The sequence below is a fragment of the Vitis vinifera genome, chromosome 17 (genome assembly GCF_030704535.1).
Source record: "Vitis vinifera cultivar Pinot Noir 40024 chromosome 17, ASM3070453v1".
NCBI lineage: Eukaryota > Viridiplantae > Streptophyta > Magnoliopsida > Vitales > Vitaceae > Vitis > Vitis vinifera.
Genome location: NC_081821.1, coordinates 8780671 through 8800058, shown reverse-complemented (window position 1 = coordinate 8800058; position 19388 = coordinate 8780671). Strand labels below are relative to the sequence as shown.

The following is a 19388-nucleotide window of genomic DNA, read 5'->3' as shown; positions in this document are numbered from 1 at the left end:
AAACTTCTATAATATCAACATTATCTTTTAAAAAAACAATGATGTTATCTTCATTTTCAATTTCTACCTAAAGCAAAAAAACAAGAATATATCCCTAATGAGACAAACTCCGATGAAAAATGGCATAGCCTAATAATACTACTAAGGGCCTAATGGTTCAACAATTCATCATTTCCTCATGTATGATAGAGAACATAAGGGCATAAGAATTTTGGGGACTAAGATATGGCCAATGATGCTTTGTTCAACTGGGTGAAATGCATGCATCAAGTTTCAACAGATATGAAGGGGACACAATTTACACTAGCAAAGAGTAGAGATGGGTAACTTATACTATATATAGCATCTGTTCAGCCATGGTTTTTAGTACATTTTTTGACATTTTCCTATACAAAGTGAGTTTGGGCGAGGATCACCTACTACTTGTTGGGCATAGTACTATTTCACCTGCAAAATTTACTATAAGAATGAAGTTTGCAGAGACTATATAGCAAACTGTGTTGTCGGTTGCCTAGCAGAAGTTGAAATGGAAAGGTGAACCTGAGATGGGGACAGGTTCATTCAATTTTATAGGAGATCTTAGGTCCTTTTTTTTGCATTTAAAGTATTTCAAATCTTTTCAACAAAGAGGGCTTGTTTTGGCCCACAATGTCTGGGGCCATTAAGCTCACAACGACCAAAACTTCAAGCTGAAAGAGGGACTAGAGCTCATTAAAGTATTCAATTGATTGCTGAGGAATATACTGAGAAACTTACCCAAAAGTTGGCCTCACTAGATACTCAACAATGTCCATGGAAATTGGAAAATGATCTGATCATCCCTGCAGAACAGTGGAAAGAATGGAATTTACTGCTCAGAATAACCATTTAAAATCATCTGCAACAACACTCTAGTTCACCACCAAAAGACCATAGAGTTCAAGAAATGGTGCACAAACACATACAGATGAATAAGATAAGAGACCAAGAAATTAGTGATGTAATGTCATGAGAAAATGCCAACTTTAGCCTATCTGAAATTTATCCTTATCAAATAGTGTCCCTGTTATGTTGTTAAGTAACAAAACAACAGTTTTTGCTTACCAAATACCATCTAGAAGGTAAAATTTCCATCTTTCTTTCTCAGGTAGGTAAGCAGGGGGTGCCAGTGGAACCAGCTGCCAGAAGGGTGTGAGACAAAATATCATTTCAGTTTATACAGCTCAACCACTAACAAGCATATGCCAATTCGTAGTCCATCTTGCTTGTAATCCAAAATAACTTTGCTTTCAGCTCATTGTCATGAATTCACCTCATATTACTCAAATGAACTGTTTCTGAAATTGCTGAAGCTTTGTTTTACCCTTCTATTGCAATGCAGTTTTGGGAACATCCAGAATTCGTAAAAACTTTTGGGAACATCCAGAATTCGTAAAAACCTAGTCAATTGGGTTCTCCTTCATAAGGCATTTCAGAGAACCAAACTAAAGGATAAGAGAAATCAGACCCATTCTTGTATAATCCCTGGCTAATTATTCATCTTAGTTTGCTTTTTCGGTCAATGTTTGAGAGATTTTCTCAGTTCAAACCGAGTTTATTACAAATTCAATACAATCATGGAGCCTAACATGTTGTACTCCCTACATAGGAAAAAATGAGTTCAATTTATCAAAATGCCAAATGCCCTTTAGCTTCAAACAAGGATTGAAAAAAAAAAAACAGACAAAAACTGATTAAAACATCCTAATCATTTGCCACAAACACCATTCTCTAATAGGAACAAAAATTATAATAGGCCATATGCAGATGGTTACACAAGATTCTGGTGCAAAATAATTAGTATCCATAGTTGAGGTTAATACCGTGAAGGATTGATAGAAAAAACTAAAAGCAAAACCTCTAATGTACTTGTGAATATACTCTCCTTTAAGGTACTATTGTCCTCCTTCATATATGTGTATGAAGATTACTTGAGCAAGTTCAACCTCAAAACCCCATCAAAGCAACTTCATAATCCAGCAAGGACATAAGCTTGCAGCCTGTTCTGAAAAGGAAACCATGACACCATATTGATTACAAAGCTGAAAATGCAGCCTTGATGAGCGGAAAGGACACATATTGTATAATCTTGATTGATGCTTCAGTTTTCATTGGAAGTTTGAGTTTTGCCAACATCATACTATTGTTACAAAGGCATTGTAAATATGTACATTAGATAGCGTTTCATGCGATTTATCTAAGATTAGAGTTCATTTGAAAATATATAAGAATTGTGTCATGAAGCAGGAAGAGAATAATTGACAGCAAATTCTATCTTAAATACAATCAACCAGATGAAGAGCGCCTAACAGTGCATTCCTAGCAAGCTGCATCTTGTGCAACTAAGATGTAAAATATACAAAGAAAAATTTTTATTACAAGATCCCTCTGGTGAATAGCAACTCCTGGAAATGTTAATGCTTGCAAAATATGCCAATCCATAGTCTGTATATAATGTTCTTGATGAAAATTATGAAACAAATACCCATAAACAATATTGAATGAAACAAATCGGGAGTTATAAGTGGGGTTTGCCTGCAGATGGCATGCCCCAGAAGGCAGGGATGAGGTAAAGCAATCATGATCCAAGGTTAACATGTTGTGGACGTAATCCCATGAATGGGCATTTTGACAAAGAGTGGTTTTTGGGGAATTCCATAGAACACCTTCAATGCAAAAATATAGCCTATACTTTTGTACATAAATCAGTCATTGTTCATTGAAGATCAGCTCAATTTGATGACTGCAGCATTTGATTTTGATCAAAATTTGTCATAAGAGTTGACAGTGAAAAACTTCATAAGAGAATGGGAGAAAGAAGAACCTCTAAAATGAATACATTTTTTACCAATGGTTGTCTTCTTACAGAGCAAAATAGATAAAGAAATGCATGCATGGTGATTTCAGAAAAATTGAAAATTGAAGATTGACTTCAAATTTGTGAATGATGCTTTCAACAAAGTGGCCAAATATCTTCTTGGCCTACATTGCTTCACACATTTAAATGTTAAAAATCAATTTTTGAAGCTATATCTTGTGTTCATGTTTATGATCAAATAGTGAATTACTGAGAGAAACGGGTTAGAGTTATTGACTCAGAAGATTTGCATGCAAAATCATAGACTCCAATCTTGGAACAAAGTAGCTCAAATCTCGTACATGATCATGGTTTTGCAAGAGCATCTGTGAGTTGATCATCACTATTGATGTAGGAGACATTTAATGCACATTGAACACATGACTCAAAGCGGGAGCATGACCTTCCCCTTCCCCATTTGTCATATCCAAGGACATTCCATAATTGAACAATCCTACTCTGCCAAAGCTTAGGGTTTTGGGCTCTGCAAGATGTTTAAGATAATAGCTTCCAAGGAACTTAGCAAAGTCTCTTTCTGTCTTATCAGCTTGGACATGGACTAAAACTGAAATGCCTGCAAGGAGTGTGATGTGGAGGTTTCAGAGGATTCCAATCTAGTACCAGGATTCATTACCTTGCAGTAAATACGTCATATATCATTGCTGAAAATCCCCTTTACCAATTATGTTCTGCACAACCCACAGACAATTATTGGAATGAGGAAGAGATTAATGGAACAAGAGAAACAACATTAAGAAATTGAATAGTTCACAAGACTCTGACAAGAATTGGGGAAGTTAGGGATCAAATATCAAGATCTCATCGATCTGTGGTGCTTTTATTAACAAATTACTTAATTGTTAAGCAAAGAAGGGGATGAAGTTGTTAGCAATGAATGTTGTATTCATGCAACTTGCTTCACAAGAAAATGAACAAAGATAACAGTGATGCAGGAAGAGAATTGCTACTACCTTTAACTGGTATATGATGGCAACCATTGTATTCAGCAATCTTACAATGGATGAGAGGAAAATCCCTTCCTCAGTATCAGAAAATTTGCAGATTTCCATTTCTTCCCAGAGGTTTAGCTTCCATTCCATTACAATGGAGCTACATCTGACTCTAACCCAACTACCCAGGTCATGTAGAATTCCAAGTTTATGAAACTACAAAAGGTAGGATATGAGAACATAGTTCTCTGAAAACTAGAAGTATGAAGTCATTGAAGTGTTATTGAACCCAAAATGGAGCAGACACACTGTTTTGTGAGTGCATATTTCTTATTAAAAGGGAGTCAAGAGAATTCCATCCAACTGCAACCAGGTATTTGGAAAATGTCTTCTCCTTTCTGATCTTTCTCAATCTCCTGACATCATCCAACCTCTCACCAGAGACATAAATATTGCAAGGAAGAGAACAATAACCAGTTGTATCAGGCTCCAATTCAAAGAAATGCTGAGCTGCAATCTCCCCAAGATCAGCATTGTTATGCAACCTGCAAGCAAAAAGCAAAGCTCCCCAAACCCCAGCATGAGGCTGCATAGGCATACTCTTTATTAGCTCAAGTGCTTCTTGTAGCCATCCTGCCCTGCCAAAAAGATCAACCATGATTCCATAATGATCAACCAAAGGCACAAGATTATACTTCTTCATGGTGGTAAAGCAATGGTAGCCTTCTTCAACCAAACCAGAATGGTTATAGGTGGTTAATAGCCCTGTGAACATAATTAAATTTGGGCAAATCTGGGCATCTACCATCTCATCAAACAGCTTGATTGCATCAATAGCTTTACCATTCATGCCACACCCCAAGATCATTGCAGTATAAGCGACCAAATCCTTCTTCCTCAAACCATGGAACAATTCATATGCCTTGTCAATGCTTCCACACTAAGCATACAAGTCAAGTAAAGCAGTGCCTAAACGACCATCCATTTCAACTCCAAGTCTTCTCATATATGACTCAATCCAGGGCCCAAATCTGAAGTCTCCAAATTGAGAACATGGAGATATAACACTAGCCAAAGTCATCTCATCTGGCTGAACATTTACATTTGGATGGAGCATCATGTTAAATAGCTTAAGAGCCTCCTTCAGTTTGCTATTTTGAGCATAGCAAGCTATTACGGCATTAAACAAGAGCAGATCCTTCCCACCGACCTGATCAAATAGTTCACACGCAGAATCAACATCCCCACATTTCGAGTACCCAGAAATCATGGTCATCCAAGAGGCACTATTTCTCTGCGGCATTGCATCAAAAAAAGCTTCTAGCAGATTCTAGATCCCCAAACTCCACATACCCATTAATCATCGCATTCCAAGAAGCAAAATTCCTCTCGGGCATTTGTTGAAACAAGGATGACGCCTTCTCCAAATCCCCTGATCTGGCATATCACGAAAACATGGAATTCCACGAAATAACATCTTTCTGCGGAATCTCATCAAACACCCTCTGAGCCACCGCTAAATCCCCAGACTTCAGACACCCAGCTAACATCGAATGCCAGCCGTTTCATCAAACATCTTGCTTGAAATCTCCATATCACCCAGTTTGCAGTCAAAATCCACCAGAGCTGTCTCCATATAAATCCCGTCACCACCACCACAAAACCCAAATTTCTGAACCTGACCATGAATGGAAAGCACGCCCATTCTGTACACAATTCTATCACACGCCTTCAGAGCAGAAGACAGAGCAAATGTGGTGGGACACAGTCCCCACCTCTGCATTTGAACATAAAGAGCAAAAGCCCCTTTGAATTGGCCATGCTGAGTGAAGAAGCGAATTGTGCAAGCCCATGAGAAGGAGTCTGGAGACTTGGAATGGTGGAGGATTGAATGGACATAGTGAGCGATAGTTGCAGAACAGTTTGAGGCAGAGAGGATGATTTGGCGGACCAAGATTGGCTCAAGGTGACTGAAACCATGGACCAATGATGTGGTAACTATATTGTTTTTAATTAATAAGAATTTCTATCTGTTTTTTGACTGGGAAAAAAAATAATAATTAAAAAAAAAAAAAATATATATATATATATATATATATATATATATATATATATAAAATAAAATAAAATAAACCCGCCTAAAAGTGCTCAAGAAAGGATAAGATAGGGAGATGGGCACTGACACCCCAAGTCGTCCATGTGACGACTATTTTTAACGTATCGATTGGATACATAGAATTACAAAATTAACGGTGCCCTTGTTTAAGTCAACCACCAGTCATCCCACGACTTTCGTGGAACCAATCATCATCACCCACGTCCTCATTATCAAGGGGCCTTGCACCACTGTCATTCCTTCTCATGAAAGAGAGTAAAGGCGAATCTACAAGGGGATATTCTTGGATCAGAGATAGATCCAAGGCTATGAACTCGGCGGACCACAGCTTTGAATAGTTCCGCGCAGCATACTGCAATGACAACCCATTCGTATATATACCGAGTTCAGCCACAGCCAGGAGGAATAAACTTTAGTCAAGAGGAGACCTGTCCAGAGAGACAGAGGGGGAGACAGAGGGGGCAACGATCATGGGTTCTTTCTGTAAGTATCAAAACGCTAACCCTGATTAATGATTTCTCTCTTCTTTTTTCAATCTATGTGTGTGTTTGATGATTGGGTTGGTTGATTTTTTTCTTGTATTTGCATCAATTGGGCCTGCAGTTCTTTGTATTTGGGTTTTGTTATTGAAGTTGATTTGCTTCTGATACTGGTGTTTCCCTTCTGGGTTTTGTTTGGTTTCCTCTTTTGGTTGTGGTCTTATACTGGATTGTTGGGTTTTTCTGGTTTTGTGCAAATTAATAGCCAATGCCAATGTACAGTATCTGGGAATGAGTTAACAGTTCCAAAACTGCTTTTTTTCAATTAGATTTTAGCCTTTTTTACATCTATGGAAATCCATTTTTAGTTGGAAAATTCCTTGGTCAAAAATGGTGATATTGGTATGTGTGTTTTGTAGTGTGTCTACCAATGCATTTATAGGCAAGTAATTGATTGATTGACTGACTGGGTTTTGTTGGATCACTTGATTCTATGTGCATTGATTTTTAATTTGTATATACAGATATATGCACAGGTAGCATTAATTGCATTGATATTGGATACCAGTCAATACTTTGGAAAAATAATATATTTGTTAATGAGGGTTGACTTAGGTTTCCCAGTCCAGAATCTTACCTAGATCCAGCCTGTTTATGTAGTTTTTGGACCAACCTGAGACTAACTCCAGCCTCAAGGAGTTGCGGGCTCTAGCAAGACCTGTCATTGGGAGATCATGTTTATACTTCGATGAAGATTGACTTATGTGTGACAAGAGATGGCCCTTAATACAGTGGATTTGCAAAAGGAGATCATAAAAGCAAGTGCTAGTTGATGGAAGACCTCTTTCTTGAAGCAAGTTGTTTTTATTATTTCCTAAATTTTTGTTCAAAATGCTCATTAATGTTGGAAAGAGAGTTGTTAAGTCAATTACTTGAGAAGCCTCATCCAGCTGCATTTAGTTTTGAATTTCTCCGTGATCACGCAGAAGCTAGACATTTTGTTGGTTTATGCATCAGTACGGTTCAAAACGATTAACTTGTACTGTGGAGTAAAGCTGATGTTGTAGGTTCAGTTCTTCCTGTTGTCCCAAAAAAAAAAGGAACAAAAAAAATTAAGAAAATGAGACTTTCTCATACCTATATACAGATCCTGCCTGGATCAAAACTTACAGGATATGTTTGCCTTGCATATGCTGATGGTACTTGGATTATTTTCCAATGTTTGTTTTAATTCCTGTCAAATAATTTTGTGCTATCTGATGGTTTCTATAATGGCATCAGGTTGTTCGCTTATAACTACGCATAATCTTAGTAAACTGGTTAAATCGGGACAGGGACTTTAGATTTCCATTTATGCTTATGTTTATGTATTTTCATAATTAGCATTGATATTTCATTCCCATGTAAAGATAATTGATCGATTCATTTGAAATTTACACCTGGCAGGGTTTGGCCCTTCTGTATTTCTGTTACTCATTGTTGGATGTGCTGCAAGGCCTTTCTATCCACTCCCCAGCAAGGTGGATGCTAGAGATAGATTGCCTCTTCAGACTTCTCGACCATATAATGTTGCACATCGAGGTTCAAATGGAGAGCTTCCTGAGGAAACTGCAGCTGCATACATGGTATGTGCACAATGTGGAGTGTGGGAATTTGGCAAATTGATATGTTCATATGCTTGATTTGCAAAGTCATTCATTGATGATGAGGAGCAGAAAGTGCCTATAAAAAATAGACAAAAAAGAAAAATTGGTGAGGAGCAGAAAGCAATTACTCTCTTTAAATTATCAAAACAAAAGGTCCATGAATCAGCTCAGCTCAGAGATACCAGAAAGACAAAATACACACACAAAAAAAAAAGATCAACTTTCATTCACCTTATCTTTAGCTATCTTTACCTGTGTCGATTTTTTTATTTGTTGCTATAATTGGATGGGAAGTTATAGGCTATATATTATGTGGACTCTTCAAAATATATCAACTGTGAAGTATCTGTAGAAAAACGATGTACACTGGCTAGTTGCTGGCTATAGTTTGGACAGCAAGTTACAACTGATGATTTTAGCTTTGTATGAAGATCAATTCATCATTTTTTGCACTCATTCTGTAGCTCCATCACCTATAGGGCCATTTGGCTAAGCCCCTCTTTTTCCTCCCAGCATGCTAAGCTGTTGATGTGTTCTTTTGCATCAATGTTGCAGCTGTGGCCCATTTTGTTCTTTGACATGTCTTGGTCAGATGCTATAGCTTTAATAATAATAAAGAAAAACAACACAGGACTTTGTGAACACAAGATTACATAATTGTGGGTGTGGGATGTGCACTCAACATGCCTAGAATTGAACATGTACTAGTAATACGGTCAAATTCCTAGTTTGCTGAAAAGTTCTCCTGGATACATTCTTAATCCTTACCTCCATTAAATGGAATTTTCATAATGAATAGAATACCTATTATAAGAAGCTATGTTGCACAAAGACTCATTGTACTCTATGATAAAGATAAAAGAAAAATTGGAAATTTGATTCCTTCTTGCTCAGCCTCTTATTTTCCAACTGTACAAATGTCTCTGAAAGTGATGATTTCTTGCAGAGAGCTATTGAAGAGGGTGCAGACTTCATAGAAACTGATATCCTAGCCTCTAAGGATGGTGCTCTTATATGCTTCCATGATGTTACCCTTGATGATACCACTGATATTGCAGAACACAAGGAGTTTGCAGATCGCAGAACAACCTATGAAGTTCAAGGGCTCAACACCACTGGCTGGTTCTCTGGTTTGGAACTAGCCTCTCTTAAATTCCTCAATCTATGCCTGGGATATAGTGAATCTATTTTTTGTTTTACAGGATGATCAGATTTTTCTGTTCGTCTATTTTATTGCATAAGCATTCAGTTCCTTGAAACTTGTCTGCCTTTGTGTGTGTGTGTGAACTAGTAGTATTGTCATATTTCTATAATCAGGCACTATGAGTTCCTGCAAAGATTTGATTGATTGAGTTGGGAAATTACTTCAATCATATGCAGTTGATTTTACACTTGAAGAACTCAAGACATTGCGGGTGAATCAGAGGTACAAGTTTCGTGATCAACAATACAATGGTTAGTTTTTTGAAACAAAACGATTCAAGTTCAAATTTGCTCTGTTTCTACAGAGATAAATCCAAGTCTATTAGATTGTAATTCATTTGTCACTGTCAAGCAATGCTGGATGTGTGCATGTGTTAAGTGTCACAGTCAATCTACGACTGATTGTGTTTGGAATCTATAGCCGTTAATTGCAAATGTCATAGTAGTTTATCATGTCCTCTTTGTGGTGTATTATGCAGGAAAGTTCACTATCATTACTTTTGAAGAGTTCATTTCAATTGCACTGGATGCACCCAGAGTTGTTGGAATATATCCAGAGATTAAAAATCCAGTATTTATCAACCAGCGTGTAAGTAATTCCCCCTGTAAGCTGCTGGAGATAATGGTTGCGGAGAGGGGTTAAAACATGATTAGCTTCTAAACAGAGCGATTTTTTTTTTTGAGTGAACAGAGACTTCATTTTTCTTGTACTTATCATATAGGTTATGTATCAGAAACTACACCAGAGGATTCCCATAGTATCACCAACCAATTTGAGGTTGTGGCATTTTTTTCACTCTCATTTATGAAAGAACTTTTGCCCGTGATTCAAATATAGAATAAATAACAGTAACTCCTGGGATGCTGAAATTGTTCTCTGACTTTCACAATCAATTGGCAACTCTAATGTGGGAGGAGAGTAATATTGTCAGATACCTTAAAATGATTTGTTCTTCTTTAGAAGCTGCTGCTGCTAATACTTTCAATTCCTTTACATTCCCTGATGCTTTAAGCTGCACTCACTTTCAACAGGTGAAATGGCCAGATGGTAAGAGATTTGAGGACCATTTTGTAGCAACACTTAAGAAGTATGGATACAAAGGTTCATATATGTCAGAAGATTGGCTGAAACAACCAGTATTTATCCAGTCCTTTGCTCCAACATCACTTATTTACATATCGAACCAGACGAACTTGCCTAAAATCTTCTTGATTGATGATGTCACTGTACCGACTCAGGACACCAATCAGGTTTCTCCTTTTTCTGTAGTCTTTTAAGGAGAATAGATTTGCTTTGAAACATAAGTAGAAAAAAATATTTCTGATAACTTCCTGCAAATACCATATTTCATATGCTAAAATTCTTTTCATCATACCATCTTAATAGTAATGGATTTCCCATATGAAATTGCCGTTTTGAACTTCTGCTTTGTGCATATAATTCCAACTTCATTGTAAAATTTTTAGTTGTTTGTTTCCAAGGGACTAAAATGATGGTCAATAATGTGCAGTCATATTGGGAAATCACTTCAGACAGTTACCTTAGCTTCATTAAGCAGTATGTGGTGGGGATTGGACCTTGGAAGGATACAGTAGTTCCAGTGGTAGATAATTATTTGCAAACACCTACTGATCTTGTTGCCAAAGCACATGCCCACGACTTACAGGTTTGTATCTTCTCTGTGTAAAGCTTATTTGTGGGATGTTATCAATAAGGCTATTTATGAAACATATCATGGTTATGCCATATCTTCTGTCTCTCTTTGTCACTGTATGTTGTATTTATACATCTAGGTTTCTCTGTGTCACTCTATGCTATGCATGGTCAAACTGTCAACCGATATTTGGATGGGATGCCTAAATAGACATGATATTTGGAGTCATTCCATCAACTGAGTTGTGTGATATTATGTAGTGACCAAAAACAGTTTACCATATCAGTATTCACTAAGGAAATGAGCCAAGAAAAATAGGCCATCCATGGTCCCAATCCCAATGTTTTGCCTCCATTAAAGATTGAACTTTATGTTGCCTCTGTGAATGAACTTAAACTCCATGTGAGGGGGAACCGGTTTGAAGGTGTTGAGCTAAGAAACAGCCGTGATGCACTAATTTTCCCTAATTATTTAATTTTTCACAACTGTTAAACATGGTTTTAGCTCTCTATGAACACATTGATCCATGGTGATGGTTCTGTTTGTCTAAGATTGCATCTGGAGATTTCTGTTTTCTTGTGTGCTTTTCTGTAATTATTTTCTTAAGAAAATTGAAGATCTAGATATGTGTACTCTAGAAGAATTCTAGGATTCGATTTGTCCTGATCATGATCATGTGCAAATTTTGGTTTACTGATTTTAGTTTTCTTTCAAAATTTTCTCATTAGGAAATCTCAAATTTCTCTTTTTCATGTGCAAGTATTTCATAAGCATTCAGCAAAAGTCATCAGAAACCCAACTTGTGAATTGTGATGGCAGGTACACCCATACACTTATCGGAATGAGAACCAGTTCTTACACTTCAACTTCCATCAAGACCCATATGCAGAATATGATTACTGGATAAACAAGATAGGAGTTGATGGACTCTTCACAGATTTCACTGGCAGCCTCTATAACTTTCAGGAATGGACCTCTCCTCTCTCTCAAGATGATGGTGATGATGATGGCAATGCTGCTAAATTGTTGCATAAGATTGCAACATTAGTCTCTCCCTACAGGAAGGGATGATTGTGTAAAATGCAACTTCTCAAGACTGTAGCTTAGGGTAGAAATCTCTCCAATAAAATTATAGATTTCACACATTCTGCCTAGCTAGCTGTATGTTGGTCACTATCCAAGTACTCAAAACTATCCAATCTGATCAAATGAAGCTTGTTCTTTTAAACTAAGTTTCCGGTCTTCATTAGAAGCTTGATCTTCTTTGATGCAGCTCATTTTCTAACAGTGCTTTTTGCAGTATCGATGGATTTGCCATCATCTATACTTGCTCAAGCGGTGTTTGTTTTTTGGTTTGCCTTTTTATAACTCTATTTAGTAATTGCTTTCAAAAATAATTTTAAAAACTAATTACTAATGTTTTATAGAATTGAAAACCTAATTTTAAATTTATTTTTAATCTTTTTGAATATGTTTTAAAAACAATTTTTATATCTAATTTTTTTTTTTTATCATTCTACATGTTTATATAATTATTTTTTAAAACAATTAAATAACATTTTCTAAAAAACACTATGTTTTTTATTTTTAAGAATGGAAAACAAAAAGCAAATTTTTTATTGTCAAATGTTTTTTTTTTTTCTAAAAAATAAAAAATATTCTTAAAAGCATTTGCAAAACAAACCCTATTGACTCTTTTTCCACCCAAAACATGAAAGCAATGCCTTATGTTGCTATTCTTGACATGGAAAAGGATACCTAGGAGGTAGCTGGGCAGCTTGTTAGAGGTAGAGGAAATCTTTGTTAATCTCAAAGAAAGAACAGAGATAATTCAGGGAACTTTCTACACTCTCTTCCACTTTTGGAAGTGTTCTCCCATCTCAAATGAAGAAGAATTTCTTGACCATGAACTGAACTCTACTTTTGGTCACCACAACTGAGAAGCTACCCTAAACCTTTTCTCAATCATAATTTTAATAAACTGCAGAACTACAAACCATTGTGGACATAGCCATTAAACATGAAGAATTCAATCCCATATCAAATTGAAGCATTAAGGTGCAGGACTGCAAATAGAGGTAAATAACCGTTAGTGATTAACCCAATAGCCCAAAAGTCGATCACATGGAAACCCAAGTCGTAAAACTGCTTTTTAAGTGATTTTTCTACAATGCAACAAAACCACATGTATGTCTGCAAAACATATATTACAAAAATGGTATGTGCATTCCAAGTTAGGATTAAGCTTCCTCTATATTCAATGGGATGTGTCTTAAGATATAGAGGGAACTGAAGGCATACTGCCTAACTACCGTTATCCAAAGAACAAAATAAACCAAGGAGCCTATTGTGAAGTCTTCATCTTTGATATCTCCTCCAACAATAATCTGGATTCAGCTGCAAAATCAACTGGAACAACAGCCCTGGCTGTTATCCTCTGCCTTTTCTCATTCATGTACTCATGCTGTGCAACACTAATCCGGAAAAGATGAGGGACCCAAATAGCTTCCTTCAATTTCTGTTGGAATAGGTTCTCTTCTCCCTCCTGCAGAGAAAATTGGGTTTTTAAAACATCAGATTTTGAATGCCAGAAGTTCATCCTTTTTTTTTTCCATAGAACCCAACTAGGCTACCAAATAAGTAACCAATTACATATGAATTAATGCATCAATGAGCAACTCTTTCAAGTTAACTAAGATTTGGACAAACTCATAGATATTTCAATATTGCCAAGAGTTTACCTGTGATTTCAGCTTATCAAGCTCATCAGCAGAGCACCCAAACATTCTCTCTGCTTGTTCATTGAACAGAGAAAGCCAAGCTTCACCACTAGCATCTGAAACTTTCACTACCATTATGTACCTGGAAAACAAAACAGAATGGAACAAAAAAACATCATTCATAGGACAACTTTCATGAATTTCAACTACTATCGCTGGATTCTTATTGATTCAAATTCCATGAATCCCTCACCTTAAACTGCACTCATCATCATTCTTTTGGCATCCTTCACACCAATACCCAGATCCAATAGCATCTGTGACTTTCTTGTTGCATGTCTTACAAGCCCGGTACCACATTGTTTGATCAGGCTTGATGAAGCTTATGTATGCCCTGATGCTAAAAAAGGAAGGCTGTACAGAGACAAGCCCACATTATCAAAACTGAATATGGTTTTAACTCAAAACTTTGGCTAAGACCAGTTTGGTCATGTTAAGTTATTTTAATGACAGTAATTATTACCTTGTCTTCACCCAAAGATGGGTTGCTGGTTACATGAGAAAGGGAAACCCTGTCATAGTACATGGACTTGACTCCACCCTTAGATGAAGGACTGATATCAGACCCAATAGAAGCCATTGAAGCTCCTTTACCTTCAGAATCATACCTGTGCACAAGAACATATGGTCAGAAACACTTACTACAAGAACTAACAAGGTAATAGGTCACTGGATGATTCCTTACCAGGATCTCAACTTTTTTGATTCAGGTGTATCTGGATTTACCAGTACAATACTCTTACTCAATGTTGATAGTGATACACCTAAAACAAGATATGAAGAGAACATTACAAACAGGACTTCTTATCATTCTCAAGTTTTTGAGAATGTGCCTAATTGCCATATTAATACCAAACTTCAAGAAAACAAGGAGAATTACCTTGGAAGTCTCCAACTTTAAGAGATTTAATTGCAACAATTGGAAATTTATCAGCATTATCCAACAATTCCTGCCCTACATTAGTAGCATGATCATTCCACAAAGAGACCACAACAGTCTTCTTCCTACAATTCAAATGTCCATAAGTTCAATATGAAGCAACATTAGACCAAAGTTACCAGTGCAAAAAATGAAATATACACTCACGTCTTGTCCGCAATAGTTATATCACGCTTAGGAACAATGTCATTGTTACTCTTCCTTCGTATGCTCATTGTAGGAGAGACACTTTGAACAACTCCAATAACATCTGGAATTAATAATGATGTCAAGGGTCATATTACACAAAAGAACGAGTGAACAGGAAAATAATCCTTTGTTGATTCTAAGACTGGTTCTTACCTACAAGCTCCTTCCCATTGACATAAGGACCCAACTCTTCAATCTCAACAAATTTGAATTTTGCTTCAGGGATAAAAGTTTCTTCATTACTGGCCTCCTCAACCTCTGAATTTTCATTCAGGGTCATTTCATAATCATTTTGTACAGTTTTAAACTGCTTGTTGGCTACTTTTAGAGCTCCTTTTGATATGTAATAGACCTTCCCCAGTTGGAACTTTTCATAGAACTTCCTTGCAGCTTCGTTAAACATTGTTGCTTGGATTTGTGTACCCTGCACCAAGAGAAACCAATTTGCTGAAACAATTATGATGTTAATTGTAGAGATATGACCCAAACACACAAAATATTGCAAATTTAGTCAGCACAAAGTATCTAGCATTCTCAGAAAATGGATTCTTTTTCTGCTTACATCCTCATCTGTTAACTCTACATTGAAGACACAACCTTCTCCTCTAGCATTCTTATAAGTACGCATGGTTCCTTTGTTTGTAAGCCGGACTTTTATCGTCCAGTTGCCTTGGTAAGGATTCAAGGAAACAAGAGGATGAACCCTTCTTGTCATGGCCATTCGTGCAGCAGGAGCCATACTGAGTAAGAGAAAGATAGAACTTCATTGGTCAAGTCTCACAAGCAGAAAAATTAATAAATATGTAACAGTGTAATGTAATAATAGCATCAATTTTTAGTGTTGATCTGTAAAACATGGCTAAAAGAACTTTCCACAAGTGAATTTTGATTTTTAAAATGCTTATCTTGAAGTAAGAAGAAACCAAATTTTGAATATTTAATTTTTCCTGGCTAAGAAAACAAGAAACTCCTCTCAAGTAAACCCAATACACATATTCGACTTGATTGAGTGTTTCACTTTCAAGAAACCAAAAACAGAGAATCTCTTTTTCAACCAGCTTCTGTTTAAATCAAACAGAAGAAATAATTGAAACATATAAAGTTCCAAGATCTGAATGGAACATCTTCAGCCTATCACTTAAGTGAAACTGAATACAGACAAGAATACTCACTTTCCATGCTGTTCATTTACTATCTGAGCAGCTGATTTAGCAACTATTTCTTGCTTTGGCTTCAAAAATATGCCAGTTCCTTCCGTTTTCACCTCCCTCTGAATCTCAACTACTTGTTTTGGCCTTAACAGGATTCCAGTTTCTTCACTTTTCACCTCAGTCTTGAATTCCACTTCAAGTGCAGGAGAGACAGCCTCACATTTTGTCACAATCAAATATCTAAGACAGAACATCCAAATTAAATTAATAATAATCTCAAAAACCCACCAATAAAATGTAAAATTGTTAACAAGCATGTTAGAAGTAATTCTTACTTCTCTTGCTTGCTCGGAATGTCATTGAGGGTGTAATCAATAACTTGAATGAGACCAAGGTTTTGAATATTTCCAGAGTTTATCTCAGATGAAAAACTGGATGGAAACATTGCTTTGAGCTTCATCTTTCCGTCATTTGCTGTAAATCTGCAAGCAAATAAGCCAATATATGAATTCATCATAGCCAAAGAGCAAAAGGAGCAATTCTGAATCACCAACAAGAGCATTTATAGAACTCATGCAAAAAAACAACAAAAAATAAGGTTGTGTTTGATAGCTTAGAATTTGGATATTGGAACTGGAAATTGACACCCCAATCCCAATTCTAATTCCAATGTTGGGTTGATTTGTGCACCATGGATTTTGAATCAGACTGAAGTCCTTTAGGACCCAAACCCACAAACAAAGAAAGATTTTGAATTCAATTGCCTGCAGTAAAAGGCAGCATAATTTTTAAACAAAAATAGTTGATGAAATCCAAGTTTTGCATCAACAGCAAGAGCATTTACAAACCCATAATAATAGCCCATTTGAAACCAACAAATCTTTCCGAGTAAATGAAAATCCAAGTTTCAAGTTTACTCGCCTTTTCCTGCCGTTCATCACAAACCAAATGGAGCATAAATGAAGCATGTTTAAACCCCAAAAATTATTCCATTTAAAGATCATACAGTCCGAGGGGAAAAAAATAACATAAATGGGGGCTATGTACGCGGAGGATATTGATTTATCAGAAATAAGAACATGACGTCCGATCAAATTGGTCTAATGAAACATAGATCGGGGAGTACCCAAACAATGAATTTGTTCCATCACCGATCCCAATTACAATAAAATACAGAAATCTGTTTAGTAATTGAAATTATGATGACAAGTAAAAGGAATCATCGCACTGTTCAGATGTTTGGCTTCTGAGAAATCCGAAACAAAAAAAAAAAAATTAAGAACGTGGAATAATAAAGTCATTTGAGCTGACAATCATAAATGGGTTTCCTTCCAAATCACATATTTCTCTTTTCCCTCATGCTTTCAGTAGCCAAACAGGGTAATCAGAAAACACAACCACATAACACTGAAATTAAAATGAATTCAAAAAATGGGTTACAAGAAAAACTAACAAACAAAACCAAGAAATGACCGATCTCGTGAAATATACCCATAACATCATAAATCATCGAAATTTGAGTAGAAAAAAATAAATAAAATGAAACCCTATATTAAGAGAGAGAAGAATCTCACTTATATCTGTTTCCGATTGGCGTGAGATCTATGACTTGAACGATGATTTCTGGGAGTTCTGTGGAAGAATCCGGAGATGGGTTTGAGAGAATAGTGGAAATGCCATTTGGGGTAATGGATTTCGCCATTGTTTTTTTCTCTAAAAAATCTGTGGAACACACCTCTCTCTAAAAACTCGCTCTGGAGCACTCTCTCTCTCTCTCTCTCTGAAACGCCCTCTGAGGATCAGTTTCTCTGTCTAGACGCTCTTCTCACTGAGATTTGTAGGAGAAACAAGGGACGGTTTTTGGCGCGCAGAAATTCTAAATTTCTTTCCCGCGAAATTTCGCAATTGCGGCATTTGAAAACCTGTACTTTGGCGGCATTTTTTTTTTTATTTTGTAATTTCGAAGGTTTGACTTGTTTAACCGGTTTCCGGTTGGCGCCAGTGACGGTAATCATTTTTAGTTTATTACCTAATTTACCCTTTCACCGTTTGTAGAGGTTTGATGAATAAATATTAAGTTGTTCACGGTTAAAATTAGAGTTGCAATTTGGTCAAAATGCTGACTAATCCAAATCCAATCCAAATTAAGAAACAATCAATATAAGTCTAATTCAACTCGAACTTTAACCTGAGGTACTCAACCCAACTTTGTTTTTCTAAACTCGGGTTGCATTCGGGTTATTTAAGTTAGACTTTGGTTAATTGGGTTGAGTTCAGGTTGATTGGATTGTATAATTCAAAATTCATTTATAATATTTTTTTAAAATACTTTTTAATATATTTATATGAAAATTTAAATAGTAAATAAAACAAAATTTGATACCAACAAAAAAAATAAATATAAAGTTATATATTTTAAAAATTTGATATAATACAATTTGATATTTAAAAAAATTGAATATTATTATATAGGATAATATTTATTATAAATATTATAAAAACATTAAATCAAATTCAAGTTAAACTTAAATTGCTTGAACTTTGATCTAAACTCAATTCAAATTAAGTTTGGATTGAAAAAATTCAATTGCAATCCAACTCAAATATTGAAAATAATTGTCTAATCATACCCAAATGTCAAATTGGATTCAGGTTAGGTTGGGGCTACCCACCTAAGCTGCACTCCTAGTTAAAACCAAATAAAAAATATCAATAAATAGAAAATAAAATAAGTGTATTGTTCAAATGGTTAAAATATTGAGGTTTATTTTATCCGTATAGTATAAATAGGGAATTGAATAGTACATTATTTTGTTAACTTAATATGATTTTGTTAACACTCAAAATTTCATCGGCTTTCTCTTGTAACTATTATTATTATTTTTTTAATCATTTTTCTCTCATCGATCTATTAATTAAATATTAATGGTCATAAATATGAAAATTTTAATATTTTTCAAATACATTTAAATTGGTTTACTAAAAATTTTGAATACAAGAACAAATTAGACAATAAAATTTTAAGTAACTAATCCAAATGCCAGTAGAAAATGATCTAAAAATCAAGTTGTTCAAGCTCCATGAACTATATCAAATCTAATGACTTGATTATTCTCACTTTTAGAACTCGTCTATATAATCAAGAGAAACCAATTAAATATGCAACCTCGAGCACAAAAACTCTTTCATTGAAAAATCACAATCAACCTTTATACAAATATGATGTCCTGTCATATACATAGATATCGTTTATTTTAGGCCTAATAAACCCTTACAATTCTGCGATGCTTGTATGTAGTTGAGAGAAGCTCACCAAACCATACACCCATATTTGTAGGTACTCAGACATGAGGGAGATGCAGCCATGTGGGGTTTACCTATATTGACCCTATGTGGTATTATCA

General features: G+C 35.7%; 2 protein-coding genes and 1 pseudogene across 2 annotated transcripts; 1 reads left to right on the top strand and 2 right to left on the bottom strand.

Moving 5' to 3' along the window:
• Nucleotides 1–2026: 2026 nt before the first annotated feature.
• Nucleotides 2027–6413, bottom strand: LOC100258704 (pentatricopeptide repeat-containing protein At4g22760-like; annotated as a pseudogene).
• On the top strand, nucleotides 6050–12156 carry LOC100260480 (glycerophosphodiester phosphodiesterase GDPD6). Its single transcript, XM_002283909.5, has 8 exons — nucleotides 6050–6424; nucleotides 7867–8045; nucleotides 9013–9196; nucleotides 9447–9521; nucleotides 9749–9858; nucleotides 10302–10520; nucleotides 10781–10936; nucleotides 11744–12156. Exons 1-8 carry the CDS (start codon nucleotides 6412–6414, stop codon nucleotides 11993–11995), a joined length of 1188 nt encoding a protein of 395 aa, XP_002283945.1. The 5' UTR covers nucleotides 6050–6411; the 3' UTR covers nucleotides 11996–12156.
• Nucleotides 12157–13049: 893 nt separating this feature from the next.
• On the bottom strand, nucleotides 13050–17800 carry LOC100255412 (replication protein A 70 kDa DNA-binding subunit B). Its single transcript, XM_002283923.5, has 12 exons — nucleotides 17559–17800; nucleotides 16320–16466; nucleotides 16006–16224; nucleotides 15396–15573; nucleotides 14987–15257; nucleotides 14792–14894; nucleotides 14585–14709; nucleotides 14390–14468; nucleotides 14168–14312; nucleotides 13898–14058; nucleotides 13666–13786; nucleotides 13050–13469 (listed from the first exon to the last, which is right to left on the bottom strand). Exons 1-12 carry the CDS (start codon nucleotides 17684–17686, stop codon nucleotides 13269–13271), a joined length of 1878 nt encoding a protein of 625 aa, XP_002283959.1. The 5' UTR covers nucleotides 17687–17800; the 3' UTR covers nucleotides 13050–13268.
• Between the last annotated feature and the right edge of the window lie 1588 nt (nucleotides 17801–19388).